The sequence below is a fragment of the Rhynchophorus ferrugineus genome, unplaced genomic scaffold (genome assembly GCF_030347505.1).
Source record: "Rhynchophorus ferrugineus isolate W39M unplaced genomic scaffold, kcgeb_rfMv2 rfM6, whole genome shotgun sequence".
NCBI lineage: Eukaryota > Metazoa > Arthropoda > Insecta > Coleoptera > Curculionidae > Rhynchophorus > Rhynchophorus ferrugineus.
The window spans coordinates 11727-33096 of NW_027472585.1; the positions used below are offsets into that span (position 1 = coordinate 11727).

General features: G+C 34.3%; 5 protein-coding genes across 15 annotated transcripts; 3 read left to right on the top strand and 2 right to left on the bottom strand.

The window, feature by feature from the left end:
- Window positions 1-306: 306 nt before the first annotated feature.
- On the bottom strand, window positions 307-3838 carry hfw (leucine-rich repeat domain-containing protein hfw). 4 transcript variants are annotated; one of them, XM_076408561.1, is made up of 9 exons: window positions 3751-3838; window positions 2968-3190; window positions 2236-2556; window positions 2010-2170; window positions 1785-1955; window positions 1577-1732; window positions 1005-1115; window positions 774-942; window positions 307-719 (listed from the first exon to the last, which is right to left on the bottom strand). In XM_076408561.1, exons 2-9 carry the CDS (start codon window positions 3188-3190, stop codon window positions 610-612), a joined length of 1422 nt encoding a protein of 473 aa, XP_076264676.1. In that variant the 5' UTR covers window positions 3751-3838; the 3' UTR covers window positions 307-609. The 4 variants fall into 4 exon arrangements, with proteins under 4 accessions (XP_076264676.1, XP_076264675.1, XP_076264678.1 ...); XM_076408560.1 differs by lacking the exon at window positions 3751-3838 and adding an exon at window positions 3485-3624; XM_076408562.1 differs by lacking the exon at window positions 3751-3838 and adding an exon at window positions 3485-3624 and having other exon boundaries at window positions 499-719; window positions 778-942.
- Ccz1 (vacuolar fusion protein CCZ1) lies at window positions 2775-7403 on the top strand. 3 transcript variants are annotated; one of them, XM_076408566.1, is made up of 11 exons: window positions 2775-2826; window positions 4134-4251; window positions 4365-4387; window positions 4477-4537; window positions 4592-4685; window positions 4738-4944; window positions 5008-5183; window positions 5236-5522; window positions 6689-6870; window positions 6930-7146; window positions 7201-7403. In XM_076408566.1, exons 2-11 carry the CDS (start codon window positions 4247-4249, stop codon window positions 7257-7259), a joined length of 1311 nt encoding a protein of 436 aa, XP_076264681.1. In that variant the 5' UTR covers window positions 2775-2826; window positions 4134-4246; the 3' UTR covers window positions 7260-7403. The 3 variants fall into 3 exon arrangements, with proteins under 3 accessions (XP_076264681.1, XP_076264682.1, XP_076264679.1); XM_076408567.1 differs by lacking the exon at window positions 2775-2826 and having other exon boundaries at window positions 4149-4251; window positions 4440-4537; XM_076408564.1 differs by lacking the exon at window positions 2775-2826 and having other exon boundaries at window positions 4179-4387; window positions 4440-4537.
- A 637-nt stretch (window positions 7404-8040) lies between these two features.
- Rpb12 (DNA-directed RNA polymerases I, II, and III subunit Rpb12) lies at window positions 8041-8558 on the top strand. Its single transcript, XM_076408569.1, has 3 exons — window positions 8041-8231; window positions 8284-8376; window positions 8453-8558. Exons 1-3 carry the CDS (start codon window positions 8168-8170, stop codon window positions 8473-8475), a joined length of 180 nt encoding a protein of 59 aa, XP_076264684.1. The 5' UTR covers window positions 8041-8167; the 3' UTR covers window positions 8476-8558.
- Window positions 8539-9704, bottom strand: LOC143198934 (nurim homolog). The gene is made up of 5 exons (XM_076408568.1): window positions 9436-9704; window positions 9214-9386; window positions 8991-9155; window positions 8799-8932; window positions 8539-8737 (listed from the first exon to the last, which is right to left on the bottom strand). Exons 1-5 carry the CDS (start codon window positions 9557-9559, stop codon window positions 8605-8607), a joined length of 729 nt encoding a protein of 242 aa, XP_076264683.1. The 5' UTR covers window positions 9560-9704; the 3' UTR covers window positions 8539-8604.
- A 466-nt stretch (window positions 9705-10170) lies between these two features.
- On the top strand, window positions 10171-21259 carry Not1 (CCR4-NOT transcription complex subunit 1). Of its 6 annotated transcripts, none has more exons than XM_076408570.1 (24): window positions 10171-10546; window positions 10866-11072; window positions 11180-11354; window positions 11493-11739; window positions 11799-12004; window positions 12802-13285; window positions 13338-13559; window positions 13615-13843; window positions 13897-14188; window positions 14245-14436; window positions 14491-14699; window positions 14759-15048; window positions 15347-15877; window positions 15940-16150; window positions 16207-16335; window positions 16397-16603; window positions 16684-17007; window positions 17062-17342; window positions 17401-17824; window positions 17992-18137; window positions 18193-18381; window positions 18446-18641; window positions 18706-20243; window positions 20993-21259. In XM_076408570.1, exons 1-24 carry the CDS (start codon window positions 10445-10447, stop codon window positions 21069-21071), a joined length of 7110 nt encoding a protein of 2369 aa, XP_076264685.1. In that variant the 5' UTR covers window positions 10171-10444; the 3' UTR covers window positions 21072-21259. The 6 variants fall into 6 exon arrangements, with proteins under 6 accessions (XP_076264685.1, XP_076264686.1, XP_076264691.1 ...); XM_076408571.1 differs by having other exon boundaries at window positions 16397-16597; XM_076408576.1 differs by having other exon boundaries at window positions 10181-10546; window positions 10870-11072; window positions 16397-16597.
- The last annotated feature ends 111 nt before the right edge of the window (window positions 21260-21370 follow it).

Here is a 21370-nt window from a genome sequence, read left to right on the forward strand (position 1 = left end):
TTACTTACCAAAGTCGTTCAAAAACCTTTAGTTTGCTTTTTAAGCACTAAACGTATCATATGGGAAACCGTAGAAATATTGCAGGCAAGGCCTCTATGATGTAGTTGGAGTCGTTATAGCATTCAGCACACATGCGGAGGTCGCGAGTTCGATTCCCGGCAGGGGCAACGACTTTTTGTTGTTATTTTGTAGTTTGGTTAGAGAATTTGTCAAATTACCTCGAATCGTTCTTTATTTTCATTCATTGTCAGCTAAATTGTGGTATAGTAGAATACAAAGTACTTGTAGTAGATAGGTTAAATAAGGTTTTTATTTATTTATATATTATATTTATTTATTTATTGCAATGATTATTACGTACATATTTTATTTCAAATCATTTTTGTGTTAAAAATATAGGTTTGATTGTTTTATACTTTTTAGTGAACTCATTTATTATTTGAAGTCGGTTCAATTTTTTTTCAATATTTTATAACAACCAATAAAATAAACTTAAAATTGTATTTATAGTATACAAATATATTATTATAATACATATCACATTAAATCTTGTATCAATCCCTCATCAATCTTCTAATAATGTTATCAACTTTTATTATTGCAAATAGTCTATTCACATAACCAATCACAAGGCAAACGAGGCATTTTGCTAGCAGGCCATGGCAAATATCCAGTTGTTGTAAACACCCAATAATCATACGATACTTTTACAATTAACCCTGAAATGTTTCATTGTAGATTTTAAAATTAATCTCGTAATTGATATCAGTTACCTACTAATAGTAAAACCTCTCCTGTTATAATATAATTAATATAATATGTCCAATCTTGAGGGCTCTGACAAAACTGAGAAGGATCCAATTCAGTTACTTTCGCATCTACATTCGCGCAGCGAATTTCGTCGTGATCAGGAATATGACTTAATTTAGACAGAAGCCATATCTGTAAAACACTTGGTGAAATTATTTTATATCTAATAAGATATAAACACTCGTTTAACTTGCCTTCAATTTTTTTGTATTACAATCACATTGTATCCTGTTAAAACCCAATTTTACCTTTCTCTGATTAAAATTCCTTTCAAACTGAATGTTATCCAGCACATATGTTTCAATCTGCAATAATAATATAGTTTTATCCAAAAATTAAGTAGATAATTAGCTGGAGAAAAATTAATTTCGTTTTTTGCATATTTTCACAGTTAACTTAGTTAAATAAATTGCACACACTAATCAATGAATATAGGTACCTTGATTTCCTGTTATTTCATACAAGTCACTTGTGAATAATAGAAACTCGGTCCATTCAATTTTTCACTGTTAATTGACGTGGAACTCAAGTATCAAACATCTTTTCTGTAATACCTTTTTTTCAATAATCGAGCAATAACTGTTGACCGAATAAACAAATGATTCTACCTCTATATACATAATTTTCTATGGACTGTTGCCATAAAAATGTACTATAGTATGAATTTATGAAATAAGTTACTAGAGATATGTGTCGTTAAAGCGCTCTATTAACAAAAAACCAAATTACTTTTTCCCCAAACTTCTAAAAAAAAAGGATATTTTACCAATTTAATTTTGTTCCTTTGAAGGCTTAGAGTATCAAAATTATTTATGAATTTAGACCCTTCCAAGGGCTGAATGGAGGCTATCTGGTTGTTATCGGCATAGAAATAACGTAAATTCTGATAGGAAGGGTGACTCAGTTCTTTTAAGGAAGTTATCTAACAGTAATATCTTTAATAAAAAAATTGCCATGTTTACAAAAGAACTTACATTATTATTACTGACATCAAGCAGTATTGTGTCTGGTGGCAATGGTACAGGCAAAGTAAAATATTTTTTACCTGAACAATTCACAGCTACTTCAAAAGAAGGTAATTTCCCTTGAGAAAGATTTAGTCTATGCATATTACAGGTACAATTAGCAACACAATTTTTTTGCACCTATATATTTTAACTACGTTATTACGATACTAACTGAATTATATATTTGAATACCTCATGAACTCTTTTCACCTGAAAAAATGGTAACAAAGCAGTTGTTTGAAACCAAGCAAAATCTTTTGACGTAAAGCAGAATGTTTTGTTCTCATTTATAAATGTTAGTTTAGACATGTTGAATAACTCCTTCAAATATGAACAAGGAAGATTTGTGTTATCTAAAAATGCAAAAACTCATCAAAAATATATCAGCATAGGTTTTTTTAAATATTATTCTACCTACTGGAAATATCTAGAGTTACATTATCCATACGTATCCTTGGTACTTGAGTTAAGTTGTTGTTTGACAAATCCAGGAAACTTAAGTTATATAGACTAACCAAAGATCTTTCTTCTTCAATGTAATTAATATGGTTGGAAGATAAATTTAAGCAAGATATTTTTGAGGCCTTGGGAAATTTACCAACAATATTTTTTATATGACCATCTGTTACAGTCATATACAACAATGCTTTCCATACTTGCTGATGCACAGTTAGATTAAATGATTCAATTGTGGCATTTCTAATATGTAAAGCTTTTATATCTGTAGTCGAGCTGATATCTATAAAAATATTTGAAGTATATTAATAAATAACAATTATTTAAAATATAGTACATTAAAGAATAAATATTCTGCATTGTCTACAATACAATATATTTAAGTACACACATCTAAAATTACTGAATATGCTAATTACTTCTTTACATTGTTATTGAAATTTTATGTATGAAAAACACATTAGCACTAAACTTATATGAACATAACCAGACAATTGTAGAGTTTAGTATGTGGTGTATAGTGAAACTGCTATTATAATTTGGATGCTGTAAAGTAAGTAATTTTGAGTAAAACAAAACATTTAAAATATCTATATAAAACAATGAAGAATTTTAACAAAAGACCAATTATCTGTGGAATAATATTTGTAATAATATTTGGTATCCATACTTCATAATACTTTGAATTTCTTACTTGCACAGGCTAACCCTTCAGTTAACGTAAAGGCATTAACATTACAGCACACAGCCGCATTGTTACAATTAGTTAGTCTATGACACCTACAAGGATTTGAAACTGGAGGGCATGCCTCAGGTGGTTGTTGATAACAGTGGTTATAGCAACTGCTATCATCTGGGGGCAAAAGTGTCCAAACTGATTTCGTTAAAAATAAAAGTAGAACACTAGCAAACTTCATCTAAAAAGAACATATATATATATTTTTTTTTTTTTAATGATGCAATTCAAATGCTAAATCAGAATTTAGATACTTATTATAGTATTATGCCAAAATATGTTGCTAAATAACAAGGTAAAATTAAAAACTAATTCACTTAGACAATATAAATAAGGTTCATCAAATTGTAACATCAATTTTAGTTACCAAAGCTGGAAAATTATAAGATTTCTTATAAGTATTCATATGGTAATAAAAAATGGTATAATTAACTTTTTATTGAAATACAATTATTATAAATACAATTAATCTCACCATTTTTTAAATTCAATCAATTCAACATTCTGTATTCATATCAACGTAACCAAATCAGGTTATTAAGATGGTATTAACTATAAATACTCTAAATATAAATATATAAAAATTGTCAGTCACACACAATAAGATGATAAACATAATGAAGTTTATTTCTAACAGTGGGAAACTTTTAAAACAATTAAGTAAGTTTGTAGGCAACTAAAGATGCAAGCAATTAATTAAATAGACAAGGATTTAGAACAAATTAAAAGGTAAAATTTTACCTTAATTTTATTTTTGAAATATATCTACCGAACTCAATTATAGTATTTAAAGTTTGGACTCTGTAACTGAACTAAACTAAAAAAGTATAAAACAACCGCGTAATCCAATATCGGCTAATAATTATGCCTGTAGAACAAACAAACATCTTAGAAATCTTTATGAGTCAAAGAAAGGCTTGGAAGTTTGTTTTAGACAATGCAAATAATAGTTTTAATGAAAATCTCCTGAGTGAAAATTAATGAAAACCTCTATAAGGAATATACATTAATTTTCACGCTACTACTAAATATACTGTATGAGACATATACATTTGTTTAAATCAAAATATTAATTTACAAATTGAAATTTTTATGATATAATAAATTAAATATTGCATTGATAGGTAACCACGTATACTTGAGAATCAGCTGGGAATTATTTTAATGGACATTAATGTAAATAATACCTCCTATAAAGATAGATGTTTTCATAAGCCCCAATTATATATAAGAAAAAATGAGGTAAAAGTAAACTATATATAAATATATATTTACATATACATTTTTAAATTGTGTTAATAAAATGACTAGTAGAAAGTATATTGAACTGAAGAATTTCTTTATTTTTAATTCAGAGTATGGATCCAAAGAAGGAGAGGTAATTTTCTAAATCATATATTTGTGAAGAGCATTATTTATAATTTTTTTAGGAACTGAACAAAATATTGTATTATTTTCCGTCTTCAGATGGCACCGAAATTCAAATAAAGAATGTTGGCTTAGTTGAAGGAATAGTGCAGTTCACAGAGTAATATTTCAGGTTACTGTAAAAACATCTATATAAGATAGTGTTTATTTTTAGTACTTTTAAGCCCAGTAAGCAGGTATCATCATTACATACTGATAAGCTGCGACAACTGTATTTTCAACCTGAAACAAATTTTTGGATAGTAATGGTAAGTATATATTTGGATAGAAATTATATGACCAACTAATTTCTCTTTATAGACTCTTTATGTTCCTCTAATAACGAAGATTAAAGAAAATGTAAGCTCTAATGAATATCTTGGTGATGATTTACAAGATAATGTTTATGAATCCATATTAAGCCAAGCTTACCATATGTATAGATTATTTTGGGGTAGTTTCTGCCATACTATAGACACCTATGAAATTGATGTTTTAAAATCAAGATTAGACATATTTTTTAGTGCTGTAAGATAAGAGTTTAAAGTGATAATGTAATTAACAAAAAGAGTATAATCTTAATAATTTTAGTATTTGAAAACACTGAAACTGGAAAATGCTGATATATTAAATGTGTTTGCGGGTGTTCAGTATCTTCCATTAGACAAACAAACATTCTTAAAAGTACAATGTTTTGTAAACAAGTTAGAATCAACATGGGAATGTATTGAGCAAATAACCTTTTTATATAATGAACACGTTATCTGGTATTTGAAATCTAAAAGCACTAACTAACAATATTAATTAATTTATTTATAGGAATGGTATAGAACCAAACGATATGCAAATAATATATCAGTATTTAATTGGAACTTTATTACCTGCGAATATTGAAACTGAACTTCAAGGTGGTTCTATGCCAAGAAATTCTCCTTTTGCTGCTCTTAAACATGGCCGATTTATAACTGGACCTAGCGATTTAAAACATGCCAAATCTGTGGGAACAGTCCCAAAAATATATCTAACAAAAAATGAAATGCTGCCTAAGGAATACCATTTGGTTGTATATAGGAGCTTAAGTGCTACCATGTGCTTATTTATTAATGGTAATATATCTCCAATATATAACACAGTTCATGCGTTATGCGTCAATGAATAGATTTATAAAGTTTTCACTGCTCTCGGCAAACTATCATACATTTTTGATTCGCATGCGTTATATTTATTTTGCGCGTTCTCCTGTAATTTATATATTTTCCACTTGTAATATACTCATGCCGTGCCACCACCAACCGTACCCGATTGCTAAATGCGGTAACGTATTCTTCAATTTGTTTGTATATATACATCGTATTCCAAATGTCTCCTCCACAACATCGTGAGTGCATGTATACCTCCCTATCTGTCAAAGAAAGTTCTAATCAGCCTTTTCTAATGGTTCTTACGGCCATGTATTCCGTTTTATTTATGTTTATTTTCACTCGCATTTTATATAGTCAGCACTGTTTGGAGCTTTAATTTTATTTCTTCCAAACAATCTCCTGTTACAAAAATTATTGTATAATCTGCAGATAATCCTAACTTTGACTGCCTCATTATTTGTATACTATGATTAATATACAAATCGATATGTTGTATGAGCTTTTTCCAGCACACAGTTGTACTTGATATTTCCCATGAAAATATGATCTAAACCTACCCACATTTCCCTTTTATGGCATAAATTTCCATTTTCTCTTTCTATTAATCAATTCCATGGCCATTTAGTAGAGACCAAGTGCGACCAGTTGTTGATCTAATGCTGTTTTACACGACTATTTTTTTAATGCTAAATTCGCCCTTGCATATAAGTATTAGTAAAATCCAATAGCACCGGCTAAATCGCATTATCAATTTCTTTAAACAGAATTAATCAACAATGTTCTCCGTTACGACAACGTTAGACCACATAAATATTTACTGATCCGGCCAAGATTAAGATTGGCTAACAAGATTTGATGCATCCACTGTATACCTCAAATCTTGCATCGTCATTTGTAATACAGTGGATTTGAAAAAGTCTTGTTAAAGTAATTTGGCTTAGTTTTTCGCGCAGCAATATAAGTTCTGCAGTAATAGAATTATAACTTACCTAGAAAAGTTATAAAAGAGCATCGATCAAAATAATCAGTATATCGCTGATTAATGTTTAAAGAGTATATACATAAATTTAGCGAAATAATAGGGGTTACTTTTTTCCCAACTCATTATTAACACTATACTTTGTTGTCAGGAAATATGGAGCTAAATGTGGATTTTTTTAAAAAGCTTGACGAATTTATTAGTCCCAAGCTAACACCCGTTGTATCTGAAATTGCCGAATATTGTACCAAACAAGTTATAAGCCCAAACGTAACAGAAACCATTCCAAAATATATATATTTTAACAAAATGAATTTGGCATATAAGAGCACTGTAAGAAACAGAATTATTTGTAAAATGCAGAACGATTCTTATAAATCTTACCATTTTAGGTCCACCTAGACAATAAGCAAACAGGTCATATTTCTTGTTCAAAGGATTGTCTTAAAATAATGGCTGATATGAAGCATTACAATTCAGTACTTGGGAGTTCAGGAGAACGAATTGTTAAAACAAGAAATGATTTTTGGGTTGTTAGTAAAAATAGCAATCTAAGAGAGTTTTTTATAGTTTTACTGCAAAAAAACGCTAATTTAATTGAAATAAGTGGTAAGTACTTCTAACATTATAAAGATCTCCTAAATAATAAACAATATATTTTAGATGAAGTCAAGAAAATATGCGATAGCGAGCTAAAAGGAATTTTCTTTCACCAGTTCTAATAATGATTATTTTAAAACTGGAGTTAATTCAAGTTGACAATTCTATGTTAATGGATTATAACTAAAATAATTTTATTATAAAAGTATCTAACTTTATGTTAATACCCTCCTATATTAATGTATAAACTTTATTTATAAATTCAATATGCTTTTGCTTTTAACTTAAAAACAATGTTATTTTGCAATATATATATATATATATATATTAATAAACATTTAAAATCAAGTACCAATTTAAAAATTTCACAAAAATTAAACGGTTCAATATAATGTGTAAGAAATATATTTAATGTTTTTGGAAGTATCCATATATCTTCGAAATGCCTAGTTCACTTTTAAACCAATTACGATCTACGCAGTAGGGATGCAAAAGTATATCGATATATTCATAAATATCTAATATCAATATTCTTTAAGAGATTTAGAAAAGAAATTTATTTTTTTAGGCTAACATTTCACTATTTTTATTTTTTCTTAAAAATATCGATATATTTTTTTGTAAAATATCGATATTTTTTATACTCATATATTTCTGAAAAAATATCGATATTTTTAAGAAAAAATAAAAACTGAAATATTAACCTAAAGAGATATATATCTTTCTAAATATTTTAAAAGGTAGTAATATTTTTTATGGACCTTTAGGTTTTTTTTACCAATTTTAAAGGTTTTTTAAATATTATATATATTTAATTTATTTCGGAAAAATATCGGCTAAAAAATAATGGCAAAATATCGATATTTTTGTCTTCATCCCTAGTTCAATTTATGTGAGATGTGATGAGACGTCATAAAATATAACCATATTGTTTTTCTATGGTGTTTTCAAACGCTTTAGTAAGTAACAAGTTTTTCTATATTAACAACAGTAAAAACATTTGATTATACTAAAATTAACGACACTAAATATGTCGGAGGGATCTAATAAGGAAAACAGCTCGCTAAAAGCACCGATGGTGTATATTTGTGGAGGTAAATTTTGGTACATATTTATTATCTTATATTATATATTCAATGTTTTTAGAATGCCATAGCGAAAATGAAATAAGGCCACGGGATCCAATTCGTTGTAGAGAATGTGGATACCGTATTATGTACAAAAAACGAACGAAAAGATGTATCCTTTTTTGTTATTATTTTTTTATCAAGGTATAATATTTTAATGAAAAATTAATCCTTAACATAAATTACAGTAATAGTGTTTGATGCCAGATAATGTTAAGACACTAGGAATGTTACTACGAATAAATATTGTAATATGTAAATTATAACATCAAAATAAAAGTTATTAGTATTCTAGCTATATTAATATTCTTATTAAAATTACATTTATTTTTTATTTATGTTATCTTAATCTTTGTAGTTCATAGTATTTTCTTTGATACATGTATTTCTGATAATCATAATCTTCCCCATCTGTATTCCACGCAAAATACATGTATAGAGTAAGTATAGAAGATAATAGTAAACGGTCCAACCTAGTAGAAAAAAAATTTTCAATGTTCTTGAATTACTACTAGATACCTTGTATATACATACGTCATATCTGGATAAAACCAAAAGATAATCAGGAATCCTAAAAAGCTGGGATGTCTCATATGTGTCGTAAGCATACGCAATTTATAAGATTTTCTGTTATTAGGATCAGGCAAATTAATTAGACTGTAATAAACCTAAAATAATAATGAATAAAATGAAGTACTGGTAATGACATAACCAGTAATAAATTACCTGTTTCAATCCAAACAACTCAGTCACATCAGTACAAATATTGGCTACATATATGATAATCCAAGCAGCACAATGCACTCCAAAATAACACCAATATAATGATTTATAATTAATGCTAAATTTCCAAACTAATATATCTGATATTAACCAATGTTTCACGATGAACTAAAATATTACCTTTACTATCTTGAAAACTAATTGTAGTATCTTATTACTTTCTTACCAATAGTGTATGAGCAGTCGCAATTGAGTATAAACACCTAGATAAATCACTTAACCCAAACTTATTTACGATAGTTTTAAATTTGTTAGTGGCCATTACAGAATGCTGAATGACAAAGATGCTTAATAACATCATATCTTTTAACAAAACCCAAGAGGTCTCTAACCGTGGATCTAAAACTAAAAAAGTCAAATCATATTTTCAATAACATTAATAACCTACCATCTTTATTATTTCGTAAATCGGTTCTAGGAAATGATAGAAAGTAAGTAAGTTCAAATATGCTCAAAAACAGGTAAATAAAGCTACAAACTGCAATTACTATCTTAAAAAACTGGGATATCATGTTGGTTTACTTAGTAAAACTACAGTTATTATTATGTAAAAAGAATTGATATAAAATAATTTAGAACTGCAATTATGGAAGAATAAAAACCATTCTAATCGTAAAAATATTTAAAAATCGGAAACCAGACTGATATCTGTGAAATAAATCACAAGCAAAGAATACAGAGACTGTATATTTCTTTATTCTATGAATCACAAGAGCTCTGTGTACAAGACTACCTTGATACTTGATATGATATAAATAAATTAGTCATCAGGAATGACTTAGGAGTTGTAAAATCGTAATCTATCGATATATTAACATCAATTATAATGATCAAGGTCAAGTTGGAATATGCAAAAGTACAACAAAAATATACTGCTACATATAAAGATAACATATTTTAATATATCTAATACAATATACTTTTAATATGAAATTCTCCATATTTGATCAATTCGATTATGCTCCACACTATATATATATATATATATATATATATATGTGTGCTTGTGTGTGTGTGTATGTGTGAGATATTTTGTTGCATAAAAAACAGTTCTATTATTACAAAAACAAAAGAGAAAAAAGATAGGGATATTCTTGAGAGATGTGACAATTTCTTTGACATTGTAGACATTTGACGTAAACGTTTAGACAAGTTTGGAGTTTTATTGTTTGGTCGCATGCTTTTTGTTGGAAAGTTTTAGTGCTGATAGTGTTATTCGAATAGAATGAAAGTTATAAATTGAGGCACAAGAGTATAATTTAAATTTCGATGATGGTCTTGGACCATTGTAAGTTTAGTTATTCTTCAAAAACTAAGACTCAGTGGAACAAGTGCAAGTGCTTATTGACGAAAGCTTCAAATTCTTTTGAAGCTTTCGAGGCCGCGTTCATGGAACTATGAACCTTGATTCATTATCATTTACTTTGTCTCAAATAAGTTATTTAATAGCCACCTTAACAAAAAAGAACTACAAGCAAGTAGTAGGAGAACTTTTGGAGGTATGTAAATTAAAAAAAAACATCGCTCATCAGCTGACAAAGAATGATAATTGACAGTTCGGTTAACCGCCATGTTGGTTGTTTTCGATCATTCCACCAAAACTGATAGTGTGGAATTCGACAAAGGTATTTTTTTCGTTCGACTCAGTTATGATTAATATCATCGCAATTTGGAAAGGGTTCACTTTATGTATGCAATATTTCGACGAATTGAAAGCGTCTTTTGGTATTTGTACTAATTACAGAATCTAGTTAAACGCTACTAAATTTCTAAGATGTATAGAACGATGCACCTACATACAGTATTTTTTTCTTTAAGGTAGTCACTTTGCATGGTCTCGAGGCAGACCGTCACTTGGTGCAATGTCTGTTTTCTTCAGTAAACTTTTCTGAATCCACGACCAAAGTCACTACTCTCTCGCCGCACGTCCAGGTGATATTGGATCAGTGTGCTAGATTGTTTAACACGCCGTCCTTGCTAACATCGGTCTGTTATATTACCGACCGACCATTAGTAAACCAAAAGGCAAGTAAAATTCCAATTATTTATCAGTTTGTGATATTGACAGCTACAAAGTAATTTTTGTCAAATCATATTGTTATTGTAATGTCATATTTTTTTTGCAATTTCAGAATTTAAAAGTAGGGCCACATTTTTTTTCTCAACTGAGTAAGCACTTGCATTTAACTGCAGTCCAAGAAGTACTGTTTGCTCTAGCACTTCGCCATTCTTCTATATCTGAAGTATCGTGCTTAGCCCAATCTCATCTACGACATAGTGTTCCCCTTTTGGTGCAGTCTTATATAGGTATTGATCAATATGTTTAATCTTTTATATTAGGAAATTGTCATTATATGACTGGTTAATAATAATTTGCTCTGAAATAATATTGACAACATTTAACTGTTTTATTTGTGCTTAAGAAAGTATAATTGAAATATTTAGAGACAGAAGGCAGTAGCAGACAACACGAGGGTGGTTTGCACGAAACCACCCCAGAAGTGTTACATCTCATTTTGTCAGCCATATTAGAAGCCCCTAAGGAGGTTGGTGTAACTAACGACATACACACCACATTTCTGAATATTCTACAGAAGGATTTTCCTAAGGAGCGCGTCCCGGTTGTTCTAGCTCCTTTGGTTTACCCAGAGCAATTTGAATTAGCACCCGAAATGACTTCCGAAGGACCAGGGTTAGTTAGAACTAGCCGTTGTTTATATATACATAGATAAGTTATTTTGCTGTCCTCAGGTTATCTGCAGCTATCCTCGACACGTCGTTAGCAGATCTTGTTAAAGAGATTGGCTATGGGTTCACGTCGTCGCCAGACGAATGCAGAAACACTATTCTGAAGCTGGGAGGTCGCGATATCGCCCCGTCAACAGTGGCGCGCGTACTGGCTGTCATGTGTCGTACGCATAGTGGACTCGACGACTCTTATATCGACTCTGCCATAGGTAAAAAACATAATTATCGTGTTAAGCGTAGTTTACACGGACAAATTAAACTCGCATTTCCTATATATATGTTCCTATATATATGTATGTTCCTATATATATGTATGTTCCTATATATATATATGTTCCTATATATATGTATGTTCCTATATATATATAATATATATATATAATATGTATATATATATATAATATGTTCCTATATATATATATATATAATCTAGAACATTCTAGATACAAAGATGGTATCATTCCTGTAAACATATGATATCATAGTCATATTTTACTTCCGAAAAGAGACAGTCATCGGAATTTATTGTCATGAGTAGCTAGTTGACATCTGATAAAACTCTGACAAGTTAAGTCAAAGATGTGTAAGGATAGAGTTACAAAACTTCAAGCGTTGAAAGTTCTAACTGATAAATTGAATGCATATTTATATCTCGTTTTGATATTTTGTCCAACATTATTTCTAGTGAAACTTCGAAATCAGTTATCCACTCTTCATTTTCTATTATTTATTGTTATTAACTTAATTGCTACAACAATCCTGTTTTGATGGCGCGACATTTTGCTCTTTTTAATGGTAACTAAAAAGATAATTAAAATTGTTCAATTGATGTTTTACCGCACATATACGCATTCAGTCCTTGGTGAAACTGCTTCATTCATTAGCGGCGTTATTATTAGTTTGTGGTTTTGTATGATGTATCATACATATAATAACTATGTTGTATAGACCGCACCTTATAGGAGCGTTATTAATAGCCGATTTTCATGTGTCTTATTCGTTGAAGGACCGTTCGCTAAAGGCGTACCCGAAGTAAGACCATCATGGAACGTGGAGATTTTTGTTCAAGCTTTGAAGGAGGTTTCGCCATCCCTGCAATGGAACAACGTCGTAGCTGAACTGGACCATCCGGAATTCTTAATCAAAGATCGACAAGGTTTGTGCATTTTAATAACCGCACTGAAGCAAGGTTTGCAGTCATTAGGCTTTCATCCGGATACGTTTCCCGTCGACCACTTCTACAAAAGGTGGTCAAACTTGGAGGGACAGTTTAGTCTAATCCAACAGATCTTAAAAAATCCCGATGTATTTTGTTTCGCCGACTACCGGTGCGTATCTGTGGCTGTCGATGTATTGAAAACCCCACCGGAACAAGACAGCAAAGAGCTGGCCAATTGGAGATCTTTAAATCTCATCGAATTATTACTGAATATTTCTGAATTTGCACTATACAATCACGTGCAGGAACTGTTTAAGGTGCCGTTGCACAGGTGAGAGACCGCTTTTGGTATTGACGACAATTCTAATATTTAACGTTTTTAGTTGCCCGGATGTACTAGTGTTGGCTCTGTTGCAAATATCAGGCCCTGTTACCCTTCTCAGACAAGAATTATTGACCAATTTGATACCTATATTCCTAGGGAATCACCCCAATTCTGGCATTATTCTACATCACGCTTGGCACAGTCAGAGTATCAACATAAAGCCGGTTATTATGCACGCAATGGCAGAGTGGTATGTCAGAGGAGAATGTGACCAGACACGGTTAGTAGTGTGACTTGCGATTTTAACACGTTTGCTAAAGAAACTCTGTTTGTAGCTTGTCACGCATTTTGGACGTAGCACAAGACTTGAAAGCGCTTTCAATGCTACTGAACGCCCAGTCTGCTCAGTCATACCCGTTCATAATAGACCTGGCTTGCCTCGCCTCTCGAAGAGAATACTTGAAGTTAGAGAAGTGGCTGTCCGACAAAATCAACGAACACGGCGAAGCTTTTATCACGGCATGCATTAAATTCTTACACAGGCGGTGCCCCCAGTTGGGAAAGGTATATTGGAAATCGGTCGTTAATGTGTGTTTGAAAACCTACTTGTGTTTCAGGATGACTGTCTCAATAAGTCAGTCCAATTACCGTCGGATACGTTGACGACGATGATAGTGTGTTTGCAGCGATGCGCAAATAATGTCAGTCCAGAATGCCAGGAAGCGATTATTGGCATTATCAATAGTTGTACAATGTTGTTAAAGTCAAGGCAACAAAATCCGCTGATTCGAAGCCGAGGCATGGATGCATCTTTGAACCCTTCAGTTTTTGCTAACCAAATATACAATCATGGCGCCGTTGATCAAATACAAAATCTGGGAACCAATTTAACCAATTTGAATTTGGCCGGTAATGTTCGGAAGTTTGCTTCGATAAGTGTTTTTTCATTTAAGATTTCCCTTTAGGCCCCGCCAATACGACTTTTAACTTGCAAGGTGGTTTAGGGCCGTTAGTACAGTCGCCAGGGTCCCCATCCCGATTGCTCAGCGGTCCGTCAAATAGCCCGTTTCCGATGTTGCCCATGCACCAAGGTCCGGTCGTTTCCAGCTCATCGCTGGTCCTGGGCGTTAATCAAATCGGTAATATAGGAAGATTAGGTAATCATTAATCAATAATCGCCATTGACTCGACTTAACGGCTTAATTTTCCAGGACCGACCGCCAATTTAGACAAAACTAGATTGTCCGATTACAATTTGTTTCCTGAAGGATCTCCTCATGTATCGAAAGAGATCGAAGACGAGGCAAATAATTACTTTCAAAGGATTTACAATCATCCCCCGAACCCATATTTATCCATCGATGAAGTACTTAACATGCTGAAACGGTTTCAAGACTCTCACAACAAGAGAGAAAAGGAAGTAAGTTATGACTATTTTATCTATAAATAATTTATTTCACTATGGTAACGTTTTGGTAGGTTTTCAATTGTATGTTGAAAAGTCTCTTTGAAGAATACACATTTTTTCCCCAATATCCAGACAAAGAACTACAGATTACCGCCCAACTTTTTGGAGGCATCATCGAAAGGGGAATAGTTACGTCGTACATAATGTTAGGACTAGCATTGCGTTTCGTATTGGAAGCGTTGAAAAAGCCGGAAGGATCCAAAATGTATTATTTTGGTATCGCAGCCTTAGACAAATTCAAAGGTCGATTAAAGGAATACCACAAATATTGTGAACATGTCAGAACTATTCCGCATTTTAGGTAAGTATTGCCACTAATCCCATGCTATGGCGAGCTAGTTTGACTATAATTGAAGTTTGACTAGCAAGACTTATGATTGAAGGGTACATTATGTGGCCAGATCGCTCCGATATTTTCTTTGTGTAACTGCAGATCATGTATGCATTCATTCATTTCATATCTATTAGATACATAATTAATTAGTTTTAAGATGTATCTAATAAACTTGCTAAGTCCGAAATGTAATAACTTTCACCTTCAATTATAAGCGCAACAGCTAGTGAGCTCGTTTAAAGGGCACCTTTGTGTTTTCCCAAAGCGATTTTCCCCAACATCTGCAAGAATACGTCGAATATGGTTTACAAGGAATGGAACCGCCCACAAAACCGGACGGTCCGGTTTTACCAGCGAGCTTAGCTGCGATGTTAGCACCCCCGAACGTGTCTATGTCGCAAGTTTACAAGAACAATTCAACGGTGAGCAGTACGGTCTCTAGCAAAACTAGCACGACACCTGCGAGTACTCTGGGTAGTCGACCTTCCATAGCGAACGCTACCAACATCGATACTCTCCTTGTGGCCACTGAAAAAGAAGAGAAAGCAATAGCTCCACCTGAGTCTCTTCAAGATAAGACGGCGTTTATTTTCAACAATTTAAGTCAACTAAATTTAAAGACAAAGTGTGACGAGCTTCGCGATTTAGTTGTCGAAGAGTACTATCCTTGGTTAGCACAATATTTGGTCATGAAACGCGCTTCTATCGAGTTCAACTTTCACGGTCTCTACTCCAACTTCCTGGATACCTTGAACATAATTGAGATTTATAAAATGGTTGTTAAAGAGACTTTTAGGTGAGGGGTATTAAATACAAAGATTAGACTTTGTTTAAAATCATATTTTCTGTTGCCTTTAGGAATATTCGAGTACTACTGAGGTCCGATAAAGCCATAGCCAATTTTTCCGACAGGTCATTGTTAAAAAATTTGGGCCACTGGCTAGGAATGCTGACATTGGCACGCAACAAGCCTATTTTGCAAATCGAACTGGATTTAAAATCGCTTCTGATGGAAGCCTATCATAAAGGACAACAGGAATTGCTTTATGTAGTGCCGTTTGTGGCTAAGGTTGTAAAGTGCACTTTTTACGGTCGCTCATCTTCATTCTGGTGTTAACATTGCAGGTTTTGGAGTCCTGTTCAAAGAGCAAGGTGTTCAAGCCTCCAAACCCCTGGACCATGGCATTGATGAGCGTTCTGGCGGAATTGCATTCTGAGCCGGATTTAAAATTGACGCTAAAGTTCGAAATTGAAGTAAGCAAAATTTTCTTACGTCCGCTTTCCAAGTCTTAATCCGTCGCGGTTTGTTTTGCAGGTACTTTGCAAAAATCTTGAGATCGACGTTGCCCAGCTGAAACCCGCGGTATTCCTTAAGGATCCAGATCGAATCAGAAAGATCGAATATCAATTATCACAACCGGCTAAAAAGGAGCCGACTCTATCTTCGTCTCAAAGCAATAGTCTCGCCGAACCGGAACTGGCCAACATCATCGCCGGCCAAGCGACCAGTTCTCCGGTAATGGTTTGTTTCTTTTTATCGGATTCGCCTCGAACGCGAACTCGATCGTCGACTGATTTCTGTTTATTCCAACCTATCCGTAGGTAATGCAAAACATTAGTACGACGCCAACTTCAGCGCTGACCGCCCCACCCGAGCCCCGATTCAGTTACTCAGACATTCAAGTTAACGGAATGCAGTCCTTACACACACATATTATCATTTCGCCCAATATTGTCCTATTTCAAACGCACTCGCAGCTTAAAGGTCTGGTGCGTACTGCGGTGGAGCGAGCCGTTCAAGAATGGATTCCACCGGTTGTCGATCGAGCCATAAAAATTTCTTTGCAGGCCTGCGAGAATATCATTAGGAAAGACTTTGCCCTAGAACCAGACGAGGAAAGGATGCGCCTGGCTGCTCATTACATGGTATGTTTCCCAGGCACCGTCTAACGATCGAAAGTTTCTATTACTTATTTTCAGGTCCGAAATTTTACCGCCGGGATGGTAATGATTACTTGCCGTGATCAGCTGTTAACGGCCATCAATACACACTTAAAACAAGCTCTAAACGACCACTTGCCTACGCCTACCGCCCACGGAAAGGACATGATTGAACAAGCAGCCAGCATCGTGGCCAGCGACAACATGGAACTGGCATGCGCTTTCGTCCAGAAAACTGCGGTCGAGAAGGCCATTCCTGAAATTGACAAAAGGTTGATGAATGAATATGAACTAAGAAGAATTGCTAGGAAGGAAGGGCGGTAATGTTTTTCATCCAGATGGTCGTTTCACTGAATTCATTAACGCGATATATTTCAGATGCTACTGTGACGCTATGGCACTAACCTACCAAGAATGCATGCCAGAGCCGATCCGACTAAAGGTGGGTAGTTTAACGGGTACCCAGATGGCGGTTTATGAAGAGTTCGCCAGGAACATCCCTGGATTTTTACCGAGCGAAAGAGACGCAGCTATTCTGATGCAGAAGCCTAGCCTAACAGCCCCTATGGAACCTCAAGCTCACACGAACTCTAACTTTGCCGTCAACCAAGCCGTTTTGGGAAGCGACGATACATCGTTACTGTTCGAAAAACTTACCAGCGATGTGGAACAGTTCATTCAATTGACAAACGCGCAGACGCAATACAGCCATATGTATCAAAACATATTAGTCATTAGGGACTGTCTTTTCCAGTTCTTAAGAACCAGAGATGTTAGTCCGCCACAGGCAATCGTACAAAAGGTAATTATAAGATGACGTAATATAGAATGCTTGGCGGATCTGCGCGTTTCATTTCTGAAAACTGTATGCCCAAACCCTATCTAATATTCTGTTTTATAATTGTAGCCTGTAGTAATGTTTTATGTCATATATACCTGTATTAACGTTTTGATATTGGTTGTTCGTAGTGCGTCGAAAGTCTGCAAGATTGTCTTGTCGCACCCTTAAGCGATACCGATCCTGTAGTTTTAAGATTCAAAGAGGTCATCGTGCGGATTTTAAAATCTATCCAAGGATATTTCAACCAGCAATGGACAAATAAGGTCGTTACCAGGTAGGCGAGCCAGACGAAAATTTGACGTGTTAATGTAACAAATTATTTAATCTAGATACCTTACTGAATGCCGAGAAGAACAACAGAGATATAACCTCGAAGCTGTAGATACAATGATTAAATCGGGACTGGTGAACGTTCCGCAATATGATTTGGCTCTAGCTCAGTGTTTAGAAAACGGTCTGAATTACATGGGAGTCAGTTTTGCCATGCAGCTGGTGGACCTATATATCATCAACGATAGGTAAAATGTAACTAGTTATAGTTTTTCATAAATGCTGCTAAATATATTCTTTAACGACGAGAAGATCAGGCCAGTTTGTGACAGAAAGCGATCTATGCAACACGATCGAAGTTTTGGCCAAGATTCACGCGCATACCAGGCAACCGCCCGAAGGTCTTGGAAACCTGATTGATACGCTTAGACAGAACCACGACACGCCCTTCTGTGGCGACAGAGCACCGATGGGTCCAACGGTTCACATCCACAATGGTATATTGCAGGTATGAAGATTATTAATTAGCGGCTACCTACCGATCATTAACTACTTCTCGTTGATTTATGCAGGTCAGGGCCCCAAATTACGAGGACCCCCCGGGACTAGTTGAGAAAACCGACTTTCTTCTACGGGAGTGGATAAACATTTATAATTCTCAACATCAAGGACGGGATTCTACCAAGGCCTTTAGCATCTTTGTTCATCAAATGAATGTGCACGGCATTCTAAAAACTGACGATCTGATAACCAGATTCTTTCGATTGTCGACGCAACTCTGCGTAGAGACGGTTTATAGAGCTCTGCTAGATAAATCCAACGCCAATATGACTTTAATTCGCCCCAAATGTTATCACACGCTTGACGCCTTCGTTCGACTGGTGTCGTTGCTGGTGAAACATTCTGGCGATGCCAATAACACTACAACCAAGATCCATTTGCTGAACAAAGTTTTGGGTATAGTGGCCGGTTGCCTGCTACAAGATCACGACACAAGAACGGTAGACTTCCAACAGATGCCTTATCAGAGAATTTTCACCATGTTGTTTTTGGAGTTGAACGCGCCCGAGCCCATCTTAGAAGCTATTAATTTGCATGTGCTCACCGCTTATTGTCACACGTTCCACATATTGAGACCTTCCAAGGCCGCCGGCTTCTGCTACGCCTGGCTCGAGCTGATATCCCACCGAGTCTTCATCGGCCGCATGTTAGCGACTACGCCGCAACAAAAATGCTGGTCGCTGTACGCGCAGCTTCTAGTGGATCTCTTTAGATATTTGGCTCCGTTTTTGCGAAACGCCGAGCTAGCCAAACCTGTGACGATGCTCTATAAGGGCACCCTCAGGGTGTTGTTAGTGCTGCTGCACGACTTCCCCGAGTTCCTTTGCGATTATTACTATGGTTTCTGCGACGTGATCCCGCCCAATTGCATTCAAATGAGAAACCTGATTTTATCGGCCTTCCCGCGCACCATGAGGCTACCAGATCCCTTCATTCCTAATTTGAAGGTAGATATGCTGCCAGAGATCTCGTACGCGCCTAGGATAAACACCAATATATCACTCACCATCTCTCCCGCTCAGTTTAAGAAGGATCTGGACTCATACTTGAAAGCGCGGGCTCCTGTCACCTTCCTCTCGGAACTCCGAAGTAATTTGCAGATATCAAATGAGCCCGGCGTGAGATACAACATTTCGTTGATGAACGCGCTGGTGCTGTACGTCGGCACCCAAGCCATCGCTTATATAAGGAACAAGGGCCTGACTCCCAGTATGTCTACGATAGCTCACAGCGCTCACATGGATATTTTCCAGAATCTGACTGTTGACTTGGATACAGAGGGCAGGTATTTGTTCTTCAATGCCATGGCGAATCAGTTGCGGTACCCCAACAGTCACACCCATTACTTTTCTTGTACGTTTTTGTACCTGTTTGCCGAAGCCAATACCGAAGTTATTCAAGAACAAATCACGAGGGTATTGTTGGAACGATTGATTGTTAACAGACCACACCCGTGGGGTTTACTCATCACTTTCATTGAATTAATTAAGAACCCCACGTACAAATTTTGGCAACATCAATTTGTTCACTGCGCCCCAGAGATTGAAAAGTAAGTAGTTATTATAATTGAAGAATATGCGATGTTGCCAGTTATGAAACGTATAGGGAATAAAACAGGTGTTTTAATTTACTTGAAAACTATTTTATTTTAATGGAAAGGAAAGGAGTGATTATTAGTTGAATCAATTATTATTTAGTAGTTAGTTGAATTGCTTGGTAGCTCCAGCCCTGCTTCGATAGTTACGTTTTCAAACACCACAGGGCATGGATGTACTTTATATTTGTAATTGTAAAGGTTTCTAGGCAACAGTGTAAAATTCGACAATGAAAGCTCCGCCAGAAGTCAGTAATCAGTGTTCGTAAGACCGTCTTCTGGGATGATCTCTTAAATTGGTCACTGGTCTGTGGGTAGGTTTAATGCAGATGACCATGGTTCGGAGCCCACATTAAGCAGCAAGTTCAGTCTAAATAAACCGTGCTTGGTGAAAAGGATGACTTAATTTATAATTGAAAATACTATATAAACACTCTACCTATCCTATTTTATCCTAAGATAAACAAAACCCTTAATTGTGTGCACTTCACTCCTTATATCTCAAACCAAACGTAAACAGATATTTCTAAACAGCCAAAACATAACATAAATAATCCCCATAATAAATTCAATCTGGCAACATTGCGATCGGAAATACAGATCCTTAAAACGTCGATGAACTGCTCCACCTCCTTCAATTACGAGAGCAAAGATTTATTTTGTCGTCTTTAAATGCTTAACTAATATACCCTTTTATTTTTCAGGCTGTTTGAATCGGTGGCCAGGTCGTGTTTTGTGAAAACTTCCGTGCAGCTTCAGCAAGAGGCGGAAGGACAAGAATGACATGTATACATTTAAATATGTTTATTTGTCCAATGGCAATTATGAAAATAGTTTATTTTTAATTTATAGGGTTCATTTTCATTTATCACTGTCTTTATCATTCTCATGCGTTAGAAGAATAAGAATTTTATAATAAAGTTGAGTGTTATAAATATATGTATGTATTATAATGTAATTGAATTTTGAAAGTTATGTTTTTTTAAGAATTTATGTTAAACCCTCCCTTGAAAATATCATCTATATTTCTACGGATTATGAAAACGTTTGAGACGTTTTGAAAAATGTCGATTCAATTTTTT

Coding starts and splice junctions, on each gene's coding strand:
- hfw (XM_076408560.1), bottom strand. Junction 2,171..2,235: donor TGTAACTCTAGATATTTCCA/GTAGGTAGAATA, acceptor TTGCATTTTTAG/ATAACACAAATCTTCCTTGT. Junction 1,116..1,576: donor AAAGGAACAAAATTAAATTG/GTAAAATATCCT, acceptor TTATTATTGCAG/ATTGAAACATATGTGCTGGA.
- LOC143198934 (XM_076408568.1), bottom strand. CDS start 9,559: ATGATATCCCAGTTTTTTAAGATAGTAATTGCAGTTTGTAGCTTTATT. Junction 9,156..9,213: donor CGACTGCTCATACACTATTG/GTAAGAAAGTAA, acceptor GTAATATTTTAG/TTCATCGTGAAACATTGGTT. Junction 8,738..8,798: donor TGGTTTTATCCAGATATGAC/GTATGTATATAC, acceptor TTTTTCTACTAG/GTTGGACCGTTTACTATTAT.
- Rpb12 (XM_076408569.1), top strand. CDS start 8,168: ATGTCGGAGGGATCTAATAAGGAAAACAGCTCGCTAAAAGCACCGATG. Junction 8,232..8,283: donor GATGGTGTATATTTGTGGAG/GTAAATTTTGGT, acceptor CAATGTTTTTAG/AATGCCATAGCGAAAATGAA. Junction 8,377..8,452: donor CAAAAAACGAACGAAAAGAT/GTATCCTTTTTT, acceptor CATAAATTACAG/TAATAGTGTTTGATGCCAGA.
- Not1 (XM_076408570.1), top strand. CDS start 10,445: ATGAACCTTGATTCATTATCATTTACTTTGTCTCAAATAAGTTATTTA. Junction 11,740..11,798: donor ATGACTTCCGAAGGACCAGG/GTTAGTTAGAAC, acceptor TGCTGTCCTCAG/GTTATCTGCAGCTATCCTCG. Junction 18,382..18,445: donor CTATATATCATCAACGATAG/GTAAAATGTAAC, acceptor AACGACGAGAAG/ATCAGGCCAGTTTGTGACAG.
- Ccz1 (XM_076408564.1), top strand. CDS start 4,313: ATGACTAGTAGAAAGTATATTGAACTGAAGAATTTCTTTATTTTTAAT. Junction 4,686..4,737: donor CAAATTTTTGGATAGTAATG/GTAAGTATATAT, acceptor TTCTCTTTATAG/ACTCTTTATGTTCCTCTAAT. Junction 7,147..7,200: donor TAATTTAATTGAAATAAGTG/GTAAGTACTTCT, acceptor AATATATTTTAG/ATGAAGTCAAGAAAATATGC.